The 20,324-nt window shown below is 36.8% G+C and overlaps 1 protein-coding gene across 20 annotated transcripts in view; it reads right to left on the bottom strand.

The window, feature by feature from the left end:
• Positions 1-20,324, bottom strand: part of RIMS1 (regulating synaptic membrane exocytosis 1) — a 517,565-nt gene that overhangs the window by 417,028 nt on the left and 80,213 nt on the right. For all 20 annotated transcript variants that reach the window (XM_055390601.1, XM_019029847.3, XM_055390599.2 and 17 more), the window contains exon 2: positions 18,843-18,923. In XM_055390601.1, the coding sequence (XP_055246576.1) occupies positions 18,843-18,923 (81 nt within the window). The remainder of the gene's footprint in view (positions 1-18,842; positions 18,924-20,324) is intronic.

The raw sequence follows: 20,324 nt of genomic DNA, 5'->3' as shown, positions 1-20,324 counted from the left end.
GAAATATGACAACAGCAAAAGCCCTCTAAGGACACAATCAGTGACACACCACAGGCAACTCTCTATTCCCAGCCCTTTCTTCTCTTCACAAAATGAAACCAGAAAGGCTACTCAGCCAATCAACCTCAAACCCTTGACTAATAAGTCCACCTTCCTCCCAGTCTACATATCTTTGTTTTCTATTGTAGCCGACCCTTCTGGATTGATAATAATATTGTGTATCTCTCATCCACCACTAGATCCAGCCAAGTGTAGTCTTATTATAGCACAAAAGGTCAAGCCCCTAGGTATCTGTGGTGTTTGGTATTTGTTGTGAACTGAATGTTTGTACCGTCCCAAAATTCATATGTTGTAGTCTAATATCCAATGGGATGGTATTGGGAAGTGGGACCTTTGAGAGTTAAGTCATGAGGCAGAGCCCTCATAAATGGGATTAGTGCCCTGTATAAGAGGAGACACAAGAGAGTTTGCTTCTTCTATCTCTGCTCTCCGCCTGTGAGGACACCATATGAAGATAGCCATCTGTAAACCAAGAAGAGGGTCCTCAACAGAACTTGATCAATTCTGGCACGCTGATCTCAGACTTTCAGCCTCCAGAACTATGAGAAATAAATGTCTGCTTTTAAAGCTATCTAGTCAAAAGCATTTTTTAATAGCAGCCTGGAACTAAGATGACATTTTCCAGAAGCCCCTAGGTTTATACAGTATCATTTATAACATAACAATTGCTCTACCAAAAAAATGTGGAGGAGCTTGACATGAAAGCAAGATAATCCATCACCTCTACCATATACAAAATCTAACCACTCTGCATATTTCTCCTTGACTATTTTTACTTCTTCTGTATGTCATGTAAATATAAATATTCTCTATGGCTCCATCATTTATTCTCTTCAAATACTTTGTAAACGCTACCATCTACACCCTGAGCATCAGTGTCACCTTAAGTCAGGAGCCCCAAAATTTTCAGACACAAATTCTGCCCAGAGTTTCAGACCCTTAGTTACGATTCCTTACTGGACTTTTTTACTGAGTCAAAAGCACTCTCACACAGCAGCACCCTTGGGCTATTGCCCATTCCAACTGATTGATATTCATTCTAATGGCAATGCCCACACTGGACTGGTGGAAAAATATTTTCCATACCATGCCTGGTCACGACACATCCAATTTAGAATATCCCAAATGGAATCCCTCAATTATTTCTACTGCTTCTTATCAACTACACACCTTTTGTTTCTCTCTCAGTTAATGGTGCCATCAACTCCATTGCCCAAATAAGAAACTTCAGAGTCATTTCTATTTTCTCCTCATTCAACATCTATATCCAGTCATGATGTCTAGTTGTTTCTGCACTAGATTCTTATTTATAATCCATGCTCTCCTCCCCACGACAAGGCATCATCAGTTTCTTGATCACACATTGCCATCACTCATCTGGCCTATTGCCTTAGCCTTCTATCTGGTTGTCCTAATTCCACCATCTCCATTTTCCTGATTTTGTCCACCAGAAATATTTAGAAATGATTCAGTCAGACGAGGAATAAGAAAAATCATGGTATGCATATCATTAAAACAAACAAACAAGCTTCCTATTATGAGCCATTCTTTGTGCTAGACATTATGGACACCATAAGAAAAGACCTAGTATCTCTCTACTAAGAGGGTGAAACATTAAAAAAACAAAACAAAACAAAACCCAAAGTTGTTATGGTTTCTCGACATCAAGTTAAGTTTGAATTTCTGATGTACAACAAATAATTTTTCAGTATACGTATGCCCAAGTATTGAATAAGACATACTTTTATGAAAAAAATATTAACTGTATCTGAAACTTAAATTTCATGAGGGTTGGTATTTTTATTTGCTAAATCTAGCAATTCTAAGTGTAATAAAGGATGACATATGTTAAAGTAAAGATATTCAAAGTATAGAACTACTACAAAGTAGAGAGACTAACCCTGCCTAGGAGGCATAAGCAGCTTTTGGAAAGAAATGACACTAGTTAAAGTGATTAAAAGAAGTTTACTGGTGTGTGTGTGTGTGTCCATACATATACATGTATGTCTCAGACATAGCGAGGGGCACTCCAGGCAGAGGAAAGAACATTTATAAAGGCAAGAAGGAGAGACTCAACAGAGTGTGTTTGCAGTGGTGTGCTGATAAATGTTTAATGACTGTTTCTCAAAAACTAAATAAATAAAAACAGAAAAGAAAAAAGAAAGTACCAATTACTGAATTATAGGGTTTGTCAATTTCCATGGTGTAAATACTCCCACCCAAGACATATTTCAAACCTTAAATAGGATGTCACTTTAACATGGAATTGGTAAAATATGTGTAGTGCAGTATTTCCACCATGAAGATATAATATATAATGGACGTACATAACTCAAGAGCATAGACCATGACATGTATCAAAATAATTAGGAAGTTGGTGAGTTGAGCATTTACCTTTATTTTAATATAATTTATCTATTTTATTTTATTTTATTTTAGACAGGGTGTCACTCTGTTACCCAGACTGCAGTGCAGTGGTGTATCACAGCCCACTATAACCTTGAACTCCTGGGCTCAAGTGACCCTCCCACCGCAGCCTCCCGAGTAGGTGGGACTACAGGCACACGCCACCATGCCTGGCTAATGTTTTATTTTTTATTTTTTTTGGAGACAGAAGTCTCACTATGTTGCCCAGGCTAGTCTCAAATTTCTGGGCTCAAGCAATTCTCTTGCCATGGCCTCCCAAAGAGTTGGGATTACAAGCATGAGCCATCATGCCCAGTCATAATTCAGTTTTAATAATAGCCCTATTTAAACTAGATTGCAAACTTTTTGAATATCTAACAGTTGACTCTCCCAAGCTAGTATGGGCTGTCTCATGTACATTGCTGTCTGCTGGTGAACTACAATCTGTACTGGTGGAGTACAAAGTGCTTGTGTGAAGGAGGAAGAGTGTAGGAGTGCTAAGGAGTAGGGAAGGGGAGGATGTTGGACCTTCCTTTTATACCACCCTCATCAGCTTATAGATAGATGGATAGGCAATAATGATGATAGATACAAACATAATAGATAGATAGATAGATAGATAGATAGATAGATAGATAGATATGTACATACATACATACATACATACACAGATGGATACATAGATATGAAGGTTTACAATCTCAACTTACAGGACTCAACTTACAATGTTCTGCTTGTTTCTATGCAATGAAATAAAAAGAGCACCTGGAAACAGACGTCTGAGTAATAGCTCCATCAAGTACTGGTAACCAGTTTGAGCATTAATTTTCTCAAAGCACAAAGTATAATATAGTAATGCCTTCTTCTCTGGGAAAAACATTAACTAAGGTTTAATGTGTTGAGGGCTTGTAAATTATAAATTGCCAGATAAAAATTTTTAGTATCACTGTGGTTTCTACATTTTTTTCATAAGATTGTGCATTTGCTGCTTCTGTAAAAGGTAGAGACACAGCCCTATTTGTCACAGTGTAGCTCCAGCAGTACAGTTTTGTTTTTTTTCTTTTCCTTCAAAGATCATCCTCTTAACACTAGCTTTGAGTCCCTCTAGGCATGTCCACAACCTTTACTTCCCATTTCCCTTTCTGTGCCTCCTTCTATTTCATCTAAGAATTATTTAGCATTTCAGAATAGAGAGATGTTTTTTAAGCCTTTTTGCATTCTTCTCAGGCTGATAGAAACATATTAGAGAAATCCAATGTTCAATTAAAAATACAGTTTCCTTGTCTCTAATACATTCTGGTTATAGCTATTGAAATAACCAACTATACTTCAATTGATTATACATAAATCAATCAATAAGTAAAAATTAACATATTTCATAAGTTACAGAATGTTACTGAAAGCATGTGGAAACCTATGATAAACACATAATGGAAATTAGCAAAGATAAGATAAATGCCATGAAATCCAGACATTGGAATTTAGGCTTCACATAATAGGCAACAGCAAACCAAAATACGTTTTTTAATCAGACAGTAATATGATAAAAGTGGAATTTAAGAAAGAACATCTTTTAAATATACAAGATGGTTTGCTATGTAAGTAGCTTCTTCATATTTGTACTTAAAATTTATCCATGATTTATTTCCCCCAAGTTTTGTGTAGTTAGTAGACATAAAATCTGTGCAGAAAAAACATAAATCAGTCCCTGTGCTCCACATCTGAGCATTCAGGACAGTCTGGAAAGAAAACACAAAGAAGATGGCAAGTAGTCATTTCTCTTGTTGTGTATTCTGCAACATCCCTCTTCTGGTAACCACATCTGATGACTTATTTACTTTTAACTGAGAATTTACTTAGGCTGGCTGTACAATCTCAAATTTTCTCAAAAGAAAAAAGTCATAGTCCCTATGCCAATGTTGAAAGAAAAGAAAAAAAAATCAAGTTTATGTCAATAATAAAAAAACCCTTTTGTTCTGATTATACAATACTGACTGGGCCTTTCCCTGTATAACTTAATCTCTAAATTTAATATTTAAATGAGAAATAGAAAGAGAGACCAAGTGTGAGAGTGAGAGCATAAGCACGCTCTTGGTGGTTTCATTCTGGTATCCAATCCCACTTAAGAACCTACTGACCCTTTTATACAACAATTAGGAAAATAATAGAGAACTAAAATAGAGCTCATAAACTTACAGCAGATCCAAGAAACACACAAATAAGAGGTAGAACATAATGTGTGCTCTAGGTAAGACAGGTATAACCAAAGCTCAGGGAAGAAAAAATTTTGGTGAAGGGGGTGGTCAAGTACGTTTTGGAGGAAATTGTTTTGGAGCAGAGACTTGAGTCACAGGCAGGATTATCATTGGTGGAAAAAGAGGAGTGGGTGAGATACTAAAACAAGCAGTGGCAAAAGCTCAGGGTGGAAATAGAAGGGAAGGACATCTTCAATGAGTAGGGAATATTGTGGTTTTGTAAAACATTTAGACCAGAGAAGTTAGTGTTGAAGAGAAGACAATCAGGCACTGTGCAGGCAGGACTTAATTTATACATGGGCTATTGGACCTAAAGGCCTTCAGAGAGGGCAGGTGCTCTGAGCAAAGCTGGGTGGGATGAATTAGACTAGCAAAGGAATAGAAGACAAAAGGCCAAGGGGTATCCAACCCCATGCAAAAAGGAGAGCCTGAAATATGAGGATGGGAGTGAGAACTGACAGAAGGAACAGATGTGAGACGATTCAGAGATTCAGAATTAGACCTGACAGGACATAGTGACTGATTACACTTAGGGAGCACACAAGGAAGTGGGGAGCTGAAGATGACTCAGGGGTTTCCCATCTGCGTGACTGTGAGAATGGAAATGTCATAAATAGATGAGAGAAGGTGAAGAAGGATGCATGAGTGTGATTGTGCTTGGGTTTGTTGGGGTGTGATGTGGAAGGAAATACTGAGCTCAGTTCCATTTTAACTTGGAACAAACAACATAATATTTGAGCACCCTTATGTGTAAAGTAGCATGCACTGTAGAAGGCAAGAACTTTAAATTTTGTGTTAATACCTACAGTCACACACACCCTGAAATAGAACTCAAAGTCACACGTTTTCCAAGCCTGAACATTTCTCATAAATGTGGCCCAAGATTATCAGCTGAGGTATCATACTAAGTAACAAGGTCTCATAGTAAAATAAGACTGCAAAGAACCAGTCCAAGTATTTTAACACTTTTAATGCTTCAAAGGATAATAGAAGGTGGAAATGGCTCCCTGGAATTGCATGGAAATGCGGAGTTAGAAAAATCAAAGTGATAAAATGAAAGATGCCTTTATTCTCCTCCCTGATCCTCCATATCCTCTACTCCATAATGTTTAGCGGCTTGGTTTGCCATTATCAATAAGGGAGATAATATAATCCATCTTGAAATCATTTGTCAATTGGCATTCAGTATTCAAATCAAATCAAATCATAGTTCAAACCAAAAAAAAAAGCAATTTATATCAAGTTCCAATGGCATAGCTTAGTAGTATGCATTATAGTACACCAATGACTTCCCCGCAACACAGTCTCTTTCTTCAAGAGGTGAACACTGCAGGTGGGGAGACAAGGCAAAAGAAATGAAAAAGTGAATGATTTTAAAAAAAATAAACTAAGGCAACCAGAGAAAACATATCCCAAGATAGCACACGACTTACTGCCAAATGACTAGCGCTCTTTAAAAGTATTGCCGGATTAGAGATTAAACCCCCTTTCTGCAAGCAAAATAAAGAAGAGCCTTCATGGTTTATAAATAAGGAAACTTAGATGAAAACATTACCAATGGCAATTTTGTACATTCTCTGTCAACATTCATCTTTTCTATGAATTTTTTCTAAGGTGGGGTTAATACCACAAGGAGTGTGACCTACTCACTGATTATATATTATGTCTACCATATTAGAATGAATTATTTGTATTAAGAATCCTATGGTATTCTTGTCTTCTAATCCCACTAGATCCTAGCCCAAGATTGAGCAAGAAGAATGCTGCCAATGAATCCTGACCTGAATAGTTAAAATGAATAACCAGAAGTTAGTGGGTAAATGAACGTGATTATTAGTGGGTAAATGAACATGAGCAAATAATTTTCTTTTGTGTGCCTCAGTTTCCTCATATGTAAAATGGAGACAGTAACAATACTTTATAAAGTTTCATGAGGGTTAAATGCACATAAAGTGCCTAAAACACAACAGCATATAATTGCAGTTATTGTTACCAGAGTTGATAGAAAATCAGCTAAAAGCTAAAATTAGACACTCTTCTGCTTTAATCTTATGCAGAACTTAGACTGGTGAGAAGTTTTGAAAATTTAGATGTGTGCTCTTTTTCTTTTTGATGTTCCCATATGGAATGATTCTCTCCATTGTGCCACAGAATCTTCTTTTCTGTGGATTTCTCTCAGGAATCAGAAAAGAAATGCATACTTTAGGAATGTAATTCCCTAGAAGTACTTGCCTTTTCTATCCTTATTTTTTATTAACTCTCCTTTGGTAATTCCCAGTCCCCAAATCTCAGAAAATTTTTGTCTTATCTCTTACTTGTCCCTTTCATAACTACATCCACTTGTCATTAAGACGTACCAGTTTCTTCTTTCAAATGTCTCTCTCATCCATTTTTTCTGGAGTCATTGCCATTATTCTTACTATTATTAGCCATGTCTCACCTATTTTAATCATCTACTAATTGGTCCCTTTTTCTCCAGGAATGCCGTACGCTCATCCATCGTGCATATTCCTGAAAAATTCATTATCCTGAAACTTTCCTTTCAACTAGATCGCTCCATGTTCAGATACTTTGGTGTCTCCCTTCAGAGTAAAATCCATTTATCAAAGCTGGACTTCAAGGACATTCATAAACTGGCCTCAACCCCCTTTCACAGGTTTGTATTCCTCCAACTCATTGGCCAAATATGCTTTTCAAATCAGACTATATATTCAATGTCCCCCTTGCCTGACGGCTTAATTCTGACTCCTGAACTTTTACCCACATTAATAATGTTTAAGATTTGTTATACATATAATACATGAGTGCATTGATTTATTCACCATTATCATTTTTCACTAAATACACATTAATTCACTGCATGCTTTGCCCAAGGTCCTAGGCATTATCTTTCTCTTTTATTTAATATCTTCCTTCTCACACTAGTGCAGTAGCCAGTGGGTACCGATCTCAGTTGCCACCAGTAGAGTCCACACCACCATTATATTTTGCCTCCTTTGGCTATAAGCTTCCTGTTTTTTTCACAACAACCAACTATTTTCTCGGCACAGGCAGACTGTTCTCATCCTGGACAAATGACTCTGTAGAAGAGCAGAGGAAATAGCAGTGATTCACAGAGTAATGAGGCTGAGCCCTGAGGCACAGCAACTTTCTAATAATAATATTGCCAATATTTATTTATCCTTGCAATATCTGTACATGAGTTTTGAAAGAGAGGTCCAATTCAGTGATATTCACATTAATTTTGACTTATAAAATTATCACCCATCCCATCTAATCTTCATTTTTACTGAGCATATTAGTGGTACATATCAGTGATTCTAAATCAAAAGAGTATGCCAAAATCACTTACGAAAATTTTCCAAATACACGTTTCCTGGCTACCCTACTCATGCATAGTAAGGAGCATTTGATACATAATGGGGTAGTATGTCATGGAATATAAACTTCTAAAAAGTGATTTTATGCATTTTTACATCATTCCCCTGAATAAGAAACATACAGAGATAAAGATACAGTCTAGTTTTGAGAGGATTGACCAAAAAAATTATTCTCAAATTGTGTCAAGTACACTGTAAGATCATGGTAAATATTTGTTAAATTAACGAAATAAATGAATAATGTAGAGATTTTTCACTGCTACTTGAGTAGAATATATGAACAATATTTATATAGTACTTTATGGAATACACAATGCTGTCATGTATATGTCTAAAATTTCACGGATTTTCAGGTCTAGAGTCCAGTTATCTTCCCCTGTCCTGCTGGGTGACCCTGGGGCAAGCCACTAACATAGGTCATGTTTTGTCTTCCATATGCCAGCCAAGTACAAGCATCATCAAATCTCAGTTGTTGCCACATCATGTGGCTTAATGTAAAGCTGCCATTAAATACACTCAATCAAAAGTCTGCTTGGGCTTGCATGACCTTAGTTACATACACACACACACACACACATACATAGTAGAACTACTTAAGTTCTACTCTTCCAGAACTAAATGCTTTTAATAGTCAATAAATTGAAGAGGGCACCATCTTCTCTGAGCATTCAGAAAGAGAAAAACACAATATTATCATTAAAATAGCTATGGCAGAACAAGGGGCTTTGTAAGACTTTGTGAATTGGCATAGAACGATTTGCATAAGCCAGCAAATCATATAAAAAGAATGAAGACTATAAAAGCCACACAATTTTTTAAAATTCTGTCACTTCCTAATTATAACTATGAATTGGAAATGTCAGTGTTCCTAGAATTCTCTATTTTCAAATTACTGGCTCTACTGACTTTATTCTAAAATGCGAAAACATTTTTTTTCCTAGTTGGACATTTTTTCTAATATCAATAGAAAATTGATATTGATCCCTACTGCAGGTGGTAATACAACTATAGCCTGTGACATTAAACATCTCTTATTTTATGTGAAAACAACTTTTAACGAAGCAAGAAATTAAAACTCAATGCAATTTTGTTATAAACATGGCTAAAAATAGTACAGAGAAGGCCTGTCTCAGAAAAATAACTTCATTCATGATAACATATATGACTAAAAGGTCCTTTGCATATGACATATTCTTTTTCTTCTTGACTGGATTTTACTCAGTAAATGAGATATATTTTTAAAAGGTGCAATATTTGTATCTAGCATATATTTTAAAAATCAGTTTCTTCACGGGTATCCAAACACCTAGAAAATTACTAAACCTTCTGTCCCAACAGAGTATCAGAGTAAAAAAAATCACAATAAAAAATTTTAAATAAGTTTAAATAAGTGGAAAAATCTAGCAGTCTTTCAATTTTTATTCAATTTTACTTTCATAATTTTTGTCTTCAATACTTGAAGTGCTATATAAGTATACCTACAGTAATACAAGTGAGATTTCTAAAGTATTCAACAATAGATACCATTTAAGATACAACTGCATCCATAGTAGGATGCTTAGGATTTCATGAGAAAATATGTACATATGCATTCCGCATTCAAAGAACAGTGACCCTCTTAAGCATATTAGAGATTAGACATACGATTAGAGCCTCCTCCCCTTAGTGCACAGAAGTTCCTCTTCTCTATTCTCCCTCATTGCTTTCAAAACTTCATGACTTGTGGCATGTGGCCAAATTCCACATGCTTCATCTCAGCTGCCACCAGTAGAGTCCAGACCACCATTATATTTTGCCCTAACTGCCACAACCGTCTCCTAAAAGTTCTCTTATTTCCTTACAACCCGTTTGCTACGCAACACTGGATCATGATTCCCCCTTCTTTAAAGTGCTTTAAGGGTTTCTCAACATAAGTCTTAGATAAAATCCAAAGACCCGCAAGAGCTCTAGGATGGAACCCTTGCTTGTCTCAGCCATTGCCCTCTTTCTCCTCACTTGCTTTCTCTGGCCTTCTTTACTTCCCTAAACATGATACTCTGTTTTCCACATAAGGACCATTTCACATACCATCATCCTTTCTGCCTGGAATTCCCTTTTCCTGGCTCTTTACAGGGCTGATTTCTATCTTTCAAGTCTCTTTTTAAATGTCACCTCCTCTTAGAGCCTTCCTTGAGCAGTCTTTCTAAATAGTCTTTCTAAATAGTAGCTCTCTTTCATTGCATTCAGGTTAGGCCTTTGTTAAAAGAGAAGGGTTTTATCATGTATTTTTGTTTGTTGTTTAGATTGTCCCCTCCCATACCCCAAGCTTTACAAGGACAAAGACTCTGCTTTGTTCATGATAATATCCAGTGCCTGGCAATATGTTATGCACACAGTACAAACTAAATATTTGTTGAAGAGAGAATAAATAGGCCAATTCATTGCATAAAAGCAGTGAATTGTTTCCTCTACTGCGTACTCTTCCACCAGTTGAAGAAATTCATTTCTCTTCCTTTTAACGCTATCTTCTCAGCCAAAGCTGTTTTAACAGTGAAGGAAAGACCACATGGCTCAGCAGCAGCAAGGGTGCAAGAGCTCCCAAAACAGAGAAAGGTGGGCCAGTTTCCAATGTTTATAGGGTCTTTCCCAGACATTGAGAGAAATTATATTCATGATGGGTATGTGTCTGAGGTGGTAACAGTCTACAAGTGGATTATCCATTCTTTTGTGTTGTCCCTGACATTTCTGCCATCCGCTATTGTAGGACACAGAGTTGTGAACATTAGACCACGCAGTCTGAAGATCATGTCTAGTATGCAGAGCTTAAAGTCATAGAGAAATAATGACAAGAGCTTTTATCCAACTATTCACAGTATCAAAGACCCATTCACACTTTTTTCAATCTTTTAATTGATGTAAGACATAAATCTAATATGAGATATGTGATTATAAATAAGAAATCATATTTTCAAGCATAAAAATATATATTTCCTAATCTGCTATGGGAAAAGTATACACACAAACACATGTATAAAAACACATACATCATATATAAAAACTATCTCAAAATGAATCAAAGACCTAAATGTAAGATCTAAAAGTATAAAACTCTCAGAAGAAAACACAGGGGTAAATCTTAATGGCATTTGATATGAGAATGATTTCCTGGATGCAAGACCAAAACCACAAATAACCAAAGAAAAAATAGATCAATTAGACTTCATCAAAATTAAAAACTTATGCTTCAAAAGTACTATCAAGAAAATGAAAAGACTATTCACTAAATGGGAGACAATATTGCCAATCATTTATGTGACAAAGATCTTCTATCCATTACATGTGAAGAACACTTATAACTCAAAAATAAAAAAGACAAATAACTCATATTTTGAAAGATAGATCATCTTTAGAGAAAACCCAATTTTATTCTTAAAACGGAAGAAAATATTTTGATAGATATTTCTCTGAAGAAGATATAGAAATAGCCAATAAGCCCATGAAAAGTTCATCAGTATCATTATTCACTAGAGAAACACAAATGAAAACCACAGTAAGACACTACTTTATACCCACTGGGATGTCCATAATATAAAAGACAGACAATAACAAGTGTTAACAAGAATTTAGGGAAATTGGAATTCTCTTATTGATAGGAATGTAAAATAATGCAGCTACTTTGAAATACAGCTTGGCAGGTCCTCAAAAAGTTAAACATACAATTACCATATGACCCAGCAATTGTATTCCTAGGTATATACTCGAGAGACTTGAGAACATCCATATCCCCAAAAACTTGTACCTAAATGCTAATAGCAATATTATTAATAATATAGTCAAAAAGTAGAAACAATCCAAATGTCCATTAACTGATGGATGAATAAACAAAACCTGATATGTCGATACAATCACTGGGCAATAAAAGGGATAAAGTACAGATACAAGCTCTGAGTCTAGAAAACATTATGCTAAATGAAAAAAGCCAGATATAAACAGACACATATAATATGATTCCATTTATAGGAAATGTTCAGAATAGGCACACTCATAAATATACAAAGTAATGGTTTCAGATGCTGTATTTTGAGGAGAATGGGGTAATGAAAGCTAAAAGGTATGAAATTTCTTTTTCAGGGTGATGAAAACATTCCTGAATTACATAATGATGATGGCTGCACAGCTTTTTGAAAACCACTAAATTGTACTCTTTAAAAAGGTGAATTGTATGGTATGTGCATTGTATCTCAATTTTTTAAAAACAGGTAATCACCAGCAAAAACTAAAAACAAAACAAAAAATCAGAATTTACTGATTCATGTACCATGATTCAATTTACTCCTGATAATGTCACCTTCCACAGAAAAGCAAACATAATTTGGCTAAGCATAGTTTTTCCTTGGCTATCATATTCTCTTTCTGGATTTTCACCTTCAAATTCTAACTTTATTAGTTCTAGGGTGGCCAACCATTCAGTCTGCCCAGGTCTAACAGAAGTTCTCAGGACATGGGAGTTTAGTGCTAAATACGGAAAGTTCCAGAAAAACCGGGACAAGTTTGTTTTTGCATGACATTGCATAATTTTCTTAAGTCCTCCAATCCTCGTTTAAGTACTGGTTATACCCACTATAGACTGTTTATTTTTTGTATATATGAAATGTTTATATATTGACAGAATTTTTAATAACATATGATGTTTATCACCTCGTCTATGCAAAACAATGACATAACACTTATGTCTCGATATCACTGGTGTCTGGCTTTTTAAAAAATTTTATTTTTCCATAAGTTATTGGGGTACAGGTGGTATTTGGGTTACATGAGTAAGTTCTTTAGGTGGAGATTTGTGAGAACCTGGTGCACCCATCACCCGTTTATATTCCTTCCTTTTATCTCTACACCTCCTCCCAATGCTATTTCACTTGTTTTAATGGTTTATGTTATAAGGTAATTGCTTACAAATTAATGTGTCTTTTCTAAGTCTCTCCTGAGTTTGAAATAGAATAGCCAACTGCTTTCTGAGTGTTGCAATTGGAGATTTCCTTGGCTACTAATACTCGAATCTAATGCTGTGTGTAAATCTGCCTTAGCGCCTAAATTAGCTCTCTTCTTGATTTTATCATATCCATTTAATCTCTTGAGCTAAAATGAGTTATCTTGCCTCCTTTGTTTTCTTATCACGTCTAATGAATCACTATACTCTAATTATACCACACATGAAATTTTCTCAAATCTTCTCTACCTCCTGCCTCTCCTACCTGGTCCCCCTAACATATGTGCCTGAGACTGAAGAGTAGCCAAGTCTTTCTCGGACTTTTTAAATCCATGATAACTCTGAAAAACACACAAAAAACATTATTTTAAATCAAATTTAAAAATAAAACGCAGTATTAAAAGTAAAACCAAAGCCAAGGTATGAGTTGCTTATTTTCTCCAAATTAGATAACTGTCCTATTCTTCTGATGCAGCACTTCCTGCCTCTGATCTTTCTCTCTCTTTAACACACTTACACCTATACGCACCCCCCACACACAAATTCCCACCCACCCACGAAACCACATACACACATACACACATACACACACACTGCAGTGAATTCCTATTTTATGTTACCTTGGCATCCATTTTAAATATAAATTGAACGTTCTCATACCAGAAGCAGAGTTTAGCCACCATTGGCACAGCTGCCAGTTCTCTGCCTCCTCCCTGTTCCTTAAGGTGATCAATCCAGATCTACCTCATACAACTGCCTCCTGGTGAAACAACTTCCCATGGGACAGCTAGTTATAAGATATGTGATTTGCCCACTGACCCCCAACACCTCCCCAGATATGCCACAGGGACCACCTCTCAGTACAGCATGACTCCACTGAGCTAGTGCCCCCTTGCTCTATCTACACTGACCAATTAGAACTCCATGAGGAAAACCTGCGTGGGTAAAAGCCTGGACACCAGTAAAGGCTCTGGCCTATGAGTCCCTCACTCTCTCTCTCTTGCTCTCCACTAGCTAGTTGCACGTGTATTTCTAAGACAGCTCCCAGTTTCCTATTGGCCCTTGGAGGTATGCCGGCCCCTTCTCGCTAGGATCTATCAGTGACACACTGCTTCTGTTATTTCATGTGTTTTATTGTGTTGCCTCCTCTGTGTCTCACTTGACTGACACACCTGAACCTAACTCTCCTCCTAGTCAGGGCTCTCCTGGACAACTCTCCTGACATCTTGGTAGGAATAAACTGGACACAGGTCAGTTAAGAGCCACAGGGGTATCTGCCATTATGAACAAGTTTCCTTTGAGAGGGGCATTTAGGTCACAGGTCAGTCACTTTAGCATTAGGCCGTTCACAAAGATGAAGAACTATTCCATGAAAGGCACACTGTAAACATCCATGACCACCCACCTGGAGCCCCATTGACACAGGGCTAGAGTTTATAGCCACTGTTGAGAGAGACCTTAAGACCAAATAAGAAAAATACAATGCATACAGATTCCAGTAGTCAGTATATGGTTTAAATTACCCCAGCACAACCTGATGTTCTGGGTCTCAGGGTAATTGTTTTCTGCTTCTGGAAGACGGTACCTAAATTTGCATACCTACTAAACTATTCAATCTTTAAAATCCATATTACTGGCCGGGCGCAGTGGCTCACACCTGTAATCCCAGCACTTTGGGAGGCCAAGGTGGGCAGATCACGAAGTCAGGAGTTCAAGACCAGCCTGACAAACATGGTGAAACCCTGTCTCTAATAAAAATACAAAAAGTAGCTGGGTGTGGTGGCGCATGCCTGTAATCCCAGCTACTTGGGAGACAGAAGAATCACTTGAACCCGGGAGGCAGAGGTTGCAGTGAGCTGAGATTATGCCACTGCACTCCAGCCTGGGTGGCAGAGTGAGACTCCGTCTCAAAAAACAAACAAACAAAAAATCCGTATTACTGTTGCAGCTCTGTAAATCCTTCCCTGACCACATCAAGCCCAAACAGAATAAATCATTTTCTCTTTTTAAACACATTTTAGTATTGTATTTATTATTCAGTATTATAATTTATTTGATTATCTAACTATCCTCTCCTCCCCCAACTTGAGAAGAAACTCTTAAGAAAAAGATTCTATCTCATTTATATATCTCATTTTTCTATCTTATACCCAAGGAATAGCAGGCATATGACTCAATTCATTGAACTCCAGTAATATCTTGACATATTTATTACTTTGATTAAGTGATGACAACTCAGGCAGCATGCTTAAAATATGACTGAGTGACATTTTAACAATAACTTAAAAGGAACACTTGGATAGTTTATGTACATAGTTATCAAAAATATAAAGTATATTGACATGTGTATCCATCAGCCTAGACTTGCATAATATTAAGAATATACCAAGTGATATGAGTACTATCACCCTGCTTCCTGTCTCTCTACCAACCACTCTTTTTCTTTTTCCCTACTCGGTTGAGCTTTTAGAGAAAGTCATGTACATTTACCCTCTCCTTTTCCTGACTTCTCATTTCCTCCTCAAGCCTACAGAAATACAGCATTTCCACCCACTTATATATTGAAAATGCTATGGTAAATGCCACCAATGGCCTCTATATGACCAAAACCAAAGCACACTTTTCATCCCTTATTTCTTGATTTTCTGCTGCATTTAACACTGTTGGGCATTCCCCTTGAATCCCTCTACTACCTTGGCTTCTGGTTCTTTAACTACTACTTCTTGGCTGAGTTGGGGGACCCTCATACTTTACCCATTCCTTAAACATTGCTTTTACCTAGGGCTCGCTCTTATTTTTTTTTCTATGTATCCTGTGGTGATGTCATCTATTTCCCCAGTTAACTGAGTGCTAAAGGTTAACAGAGCCAACCTCTTGTTAGATATATATGCTTGGATAACTTACAGGTATTAAAAAATCACTATATGAAAATCTGAACTCACCACTGTCCATCTGATATGGTTTGGGTGTGTTCCCAACCCAAATCTCATCTTGAATTCCCATGTATTGGCGGAGGGACCCAGTGGGAGGTAATTGAATCATGAGGGCAGGTCTTTCCCATGCTGTTCTCATGATAGTGAATAAGTTTCATGAGATCTGATGATAATATGAGGGGGAGTTTCCCTGCACAAGCTCTTCTCTTGTCTGCTGCCATGTGAGATGTGCCTTTCACCTTCCAGCATGATTGTGAGACCTCCCCAGCCATGTGGAACCATAAGTCCAATAAACCTCTTTATTTTGTAAAATGCCCAGTCTCAGGTATGTCTTTATCAGTAGCATGAAAACAGGCTAATACACCATCTATGCCTAGATTTGGTTTACAGCTTTAATTCAACTTCTTGGTAGTGGCTCTTAGTCACCCAAGCCATTAATATGGTAACCCCCTAAACTCTTTCCTTAAAACCCATATTCAATTGGCAATCAAGCATTGCCCATTTTACTTCTCACTTAGCTCCTGAAATGTCTCCTTCTCATAACCTCTATTACTCCTTCCTCTAAATTAAGACCTTATTATCTTTCCCTGACCTATTGCAATAGTTTGTTAATTGATTTACTTGTCTCTAGTTTTGCCCACTTCACATTCATAGTCCATTTTCCCTACTTCTCTCAAAGCAAATAATATATATTATCTATACCCACACATCCACTGATAAAGCAAATCTGATTATGCCATTCCTCTAATTAAAACCCATTAATGCAATCCTCATAACTGCAATGTTTATTAAATTTTATATTTTGACACAGTTACCATATAGAGAAATCTAAGTTCTGTCCTAAAATACTAACCTGGGAGGCACTCATATTTTCTACTATCTTTTATTTTTTTAAAAAATATTAAAAGAGGTCTGGTCACTAGCCTCTATTGATTTTCAGACCCACTGAAAATCATAAATTACAAATTTAAAAATACTGATCTATAAGCTAAAGCCTGTCCTCAATTACCCCCTCCCAATTTATTTTTGTCCTTTCCATGTTAACCTAAAAAGGGATTTATGTGGCTATGGAGAGTTCCATTCACAAACATTACTCTCTACAGAGAATCAGCTATCATAAGGAATGAAAGCAAACTTTAAATTCTTCAAGTCACTGGCAGAGAAGTTCATTATTTTAAACAGAAAAGAATTGAGTGAGCAAAGAGACTGTCAAAAAGCAGGATCCAAAGAATCTATAGTTGCTTCTTCTCGGCCACTAAACTCAAAGAGCCACAGGGAAGTTTCCACTAGGTGCAATTAAAGTGACGACAGATTTCTACAACTGTGAAAGTGAAAACAAAGTAAGAGAAAAATTATCTAATGTCTTGTTTTGGAGGATGGCAAATGCTAGTTCATATCTAATAATGTCTAATTTAAAATGAACTTCGGAATAGGTGAGACCAATTAAAATGAAACCTCGATACGTGGAATATAAAGAGATTTTAAAATCAATGTTAATTCCTCAAAGAATCTGAATTCTAAAATAAATAAAATGTTTTCTAATTCCTAGAATATAAGATGAAAACTGGGGATGTAAGTTTTCCATGAATTATCCAAAAAGTTCCATCATACAAAAATGGCTTTACATACAGTCAGAATATCTATAGGAAAAAGAAAAATGACAACATCATTTAAAGTACTTCTTCCAAGTTTGTACTTTTTAAAATCTAATTATCCATCATTTTTACTATCGCTAATTCAAAACTATTTTTATTTCTTGGAAAATACTGATTAAATGTGGAAGATGATATTCAAGTATACTTATTGGGGTAAAACCTATAACACCTATTAAGCCTCCTGAAATTTACCACATTTCATATCCTAAAACATAAATAATTTTAAATGATATGTTACTGTATGTAATATACAAAATATAAGCATTTCAATGACCAAATAAAGGGTAAAGCAGGGAGTAGAGAAGAAATCAAATCAGTCAACTCTGAGTTTCAAATGTGAATGAAACTCTTTCTGTTGGTCATTTAATTAATCATTAGGATCTACACTTAAGAATTCAATAATAAAAATGAAACTAGATGGACAATCCACTTTTGTTTTTGTTTTGAGACACGGTCTCACTCTGTCACCCAGGCTGGAGTACAGTGGCACGATCTTGGCTTACTGCAACCTCCACCTCACAGGTTCAGGTGATTTTCCTGCCTCAGCCTCCCAAGTAGCTGGGATTACAGATGCCCACTACCACGCCCAGCTAATTTTTGTATTTTTAGTAGAGACGGGGTTTCACCATATTGGCCAGGCTGGTCCCAAACTCCATACCTCAGGTGATCCACCCGCCTCAGCCTTCAAAAGCGCTGGGATTACAGGCATGAGCCACCGTGCCCAGCTGACAATCAACTTTTAAAAATTGTCAGTTACCTTTAAATAATATATGTTGAGAGTTAGATAATGGACTACCTATGCATTTCCCTTAAACACACTGGCCCCCACTCAGCACCCTGTCTGTATCTTGCCTCCGTACTTCTCTGAGGTGTTATATTCCAGCTCATACACATTCCAAATCTAAAACAATCAAACAAACAAAAAAGAATTGCTGTCATTTTAGAGCCCTAAGAAGACTGTCCCTTTTCTTCAACTAGTTTAATCCTTTCAATATGGTATTAGAAACATCACTTAACAAAAATATTAAATCCAGAGCTCAGCTAATTTTATCTAATTCAACAGTAGCCTTTTTGTTACATATACAAGAGCAGCCAGAGTATCTACTCTCACATGCAATGTGAATAAATCTGTAACCATGATCTGTGTAAGAGACATTTTCAGTCAATAAAACCAATGCCATACTCACGGTGAAGGTTGGTGGGGCTGGTTTTCAGCATTTCTTGGTGTTTTGCAGGCAGCAGGCTTCGCCATGTCCCTGACAACACACCTGGGGCGCATGATAGACAGCACAACGCACTATTAATTATAAACAGGGTAGAACACATCTAGAAATTAAACACGGTACTGAAAAACAATCTAAGGGAAAGTCTTTGCAAGCCCCTTCAACATTAACCTTGGGGCCCCAGCAAAGCCCTTGGAGTTGGAAACCTTTGACTCAGGCTTCCAAAAGCTCAATTATACCCGAATAAAATCTGTGCTAGCCTCTGTATTTGACTTTCCTTTTAGCATCAATAACATGATTGTCAGCAGCTTTTCCCATAGCAGAAAAGCTACTGAAAGCTTTGGCATGACCATATGAAGATGTCTGAAAGCTTAAAAATAGGAACAGCTGTTGCGTTGATATGTTAAATTTTGAGCAGGATATTCTGTGACTTTTGCTATTTTACTAAAAAGTACAGACTTTTCTTTCACACCATCAATCACCACACAGGTCTTTCTGTTTATGCAAAAAGATCTGAGAGGCCTCAAGGCATCCCCCTTGTTCAAAATTTCCTCATGCTAGGAGGGGAGGAAAAGATCAAAGAAATGTTCATATATAGAGTGTGTTTGTGTGTGTGTGTGTGTGTGTGTGCGTGTGTGTAAAAGAAGAAAAGATACCTCCAAAATGTGAAAAAAAGTAATTAAATGTCTTTGTGCCTTAAGTCATGCTTCACAAAATAAATGCAGATGGTAGACAATATAATAAAGCCCCAAAGGGCAGCAGGAGGAGATATTCCTACTTTCATGAAAACAGGGCTTACAGAGCACTGGTGACATTTATTGGCAGAAATCAGAAAACACCTCCATCTGAGGATGAACATGGATGGCCCAGATATTCCTTCTTCTCAAAAGCTTTAAAATAAACATGGCTTTGAATAGAGAAGGCTTGGTTATAAAACTTAGACCTCACATCTTAGTCTTTGCTAAACAGAATGCCCCTTAGGATCCAGAAGGCTTCAAATATGAATCTGGTTCTTAAGAGCTTTCATGGAGGCTTCTTGGAGATTTGACTACCCTGCTCATATTTAAGGCCAGTCATATTATTCCAGAAGTGGATCACTGGTGAGGCAGTGGTAGATAAACTGTTTTCCCAGAGCTTAAGGCTGCATGGCAAATTTCTCCACTTCTGAAAGAAATAATACAGGAAAACATGGACACAACGCACAGAAACGTGCACACACACACTGCTCATTCCAAACAAGGTCAGTAAGACTCCGAAATCAATATGTTACATGACAAGAAAAGAAAACGGTGCTATTTCAAAACCTCAACACACCTTCCCTTTGGCATAAAAGTTTTAAAAAGTGGTGTTCATCAAGAGTTGATGCTAAACTTTCAATGAATTGGTCAAGAGATGTGAGTCAACAACATCCACAGAAACCACAAAACCTTGTGTTCTTTCCCCGGT

The sequence above is a fragment of the Gorilla gorilla genome, chromosome 5 (genome assembly GCF_029281585.2).
Source record: "Gorilla gorilla gorilla isolate KB3781 chromosome 5, NHGRI_mGorGor1-v2.1_pri, whole genome shotgun sequence".
Taxonomy (NCBI): domain Eukaryota; kingdom Metazoa; phylum Chordata; class Mammalia; order Primates; family Hominidae; genus Gorilla; species Gorilla gorilla.
Note: the sequence above shows the minus strand (reverse complement) of the source record. Positions and strands in the feature narration are given on the sequence as shown.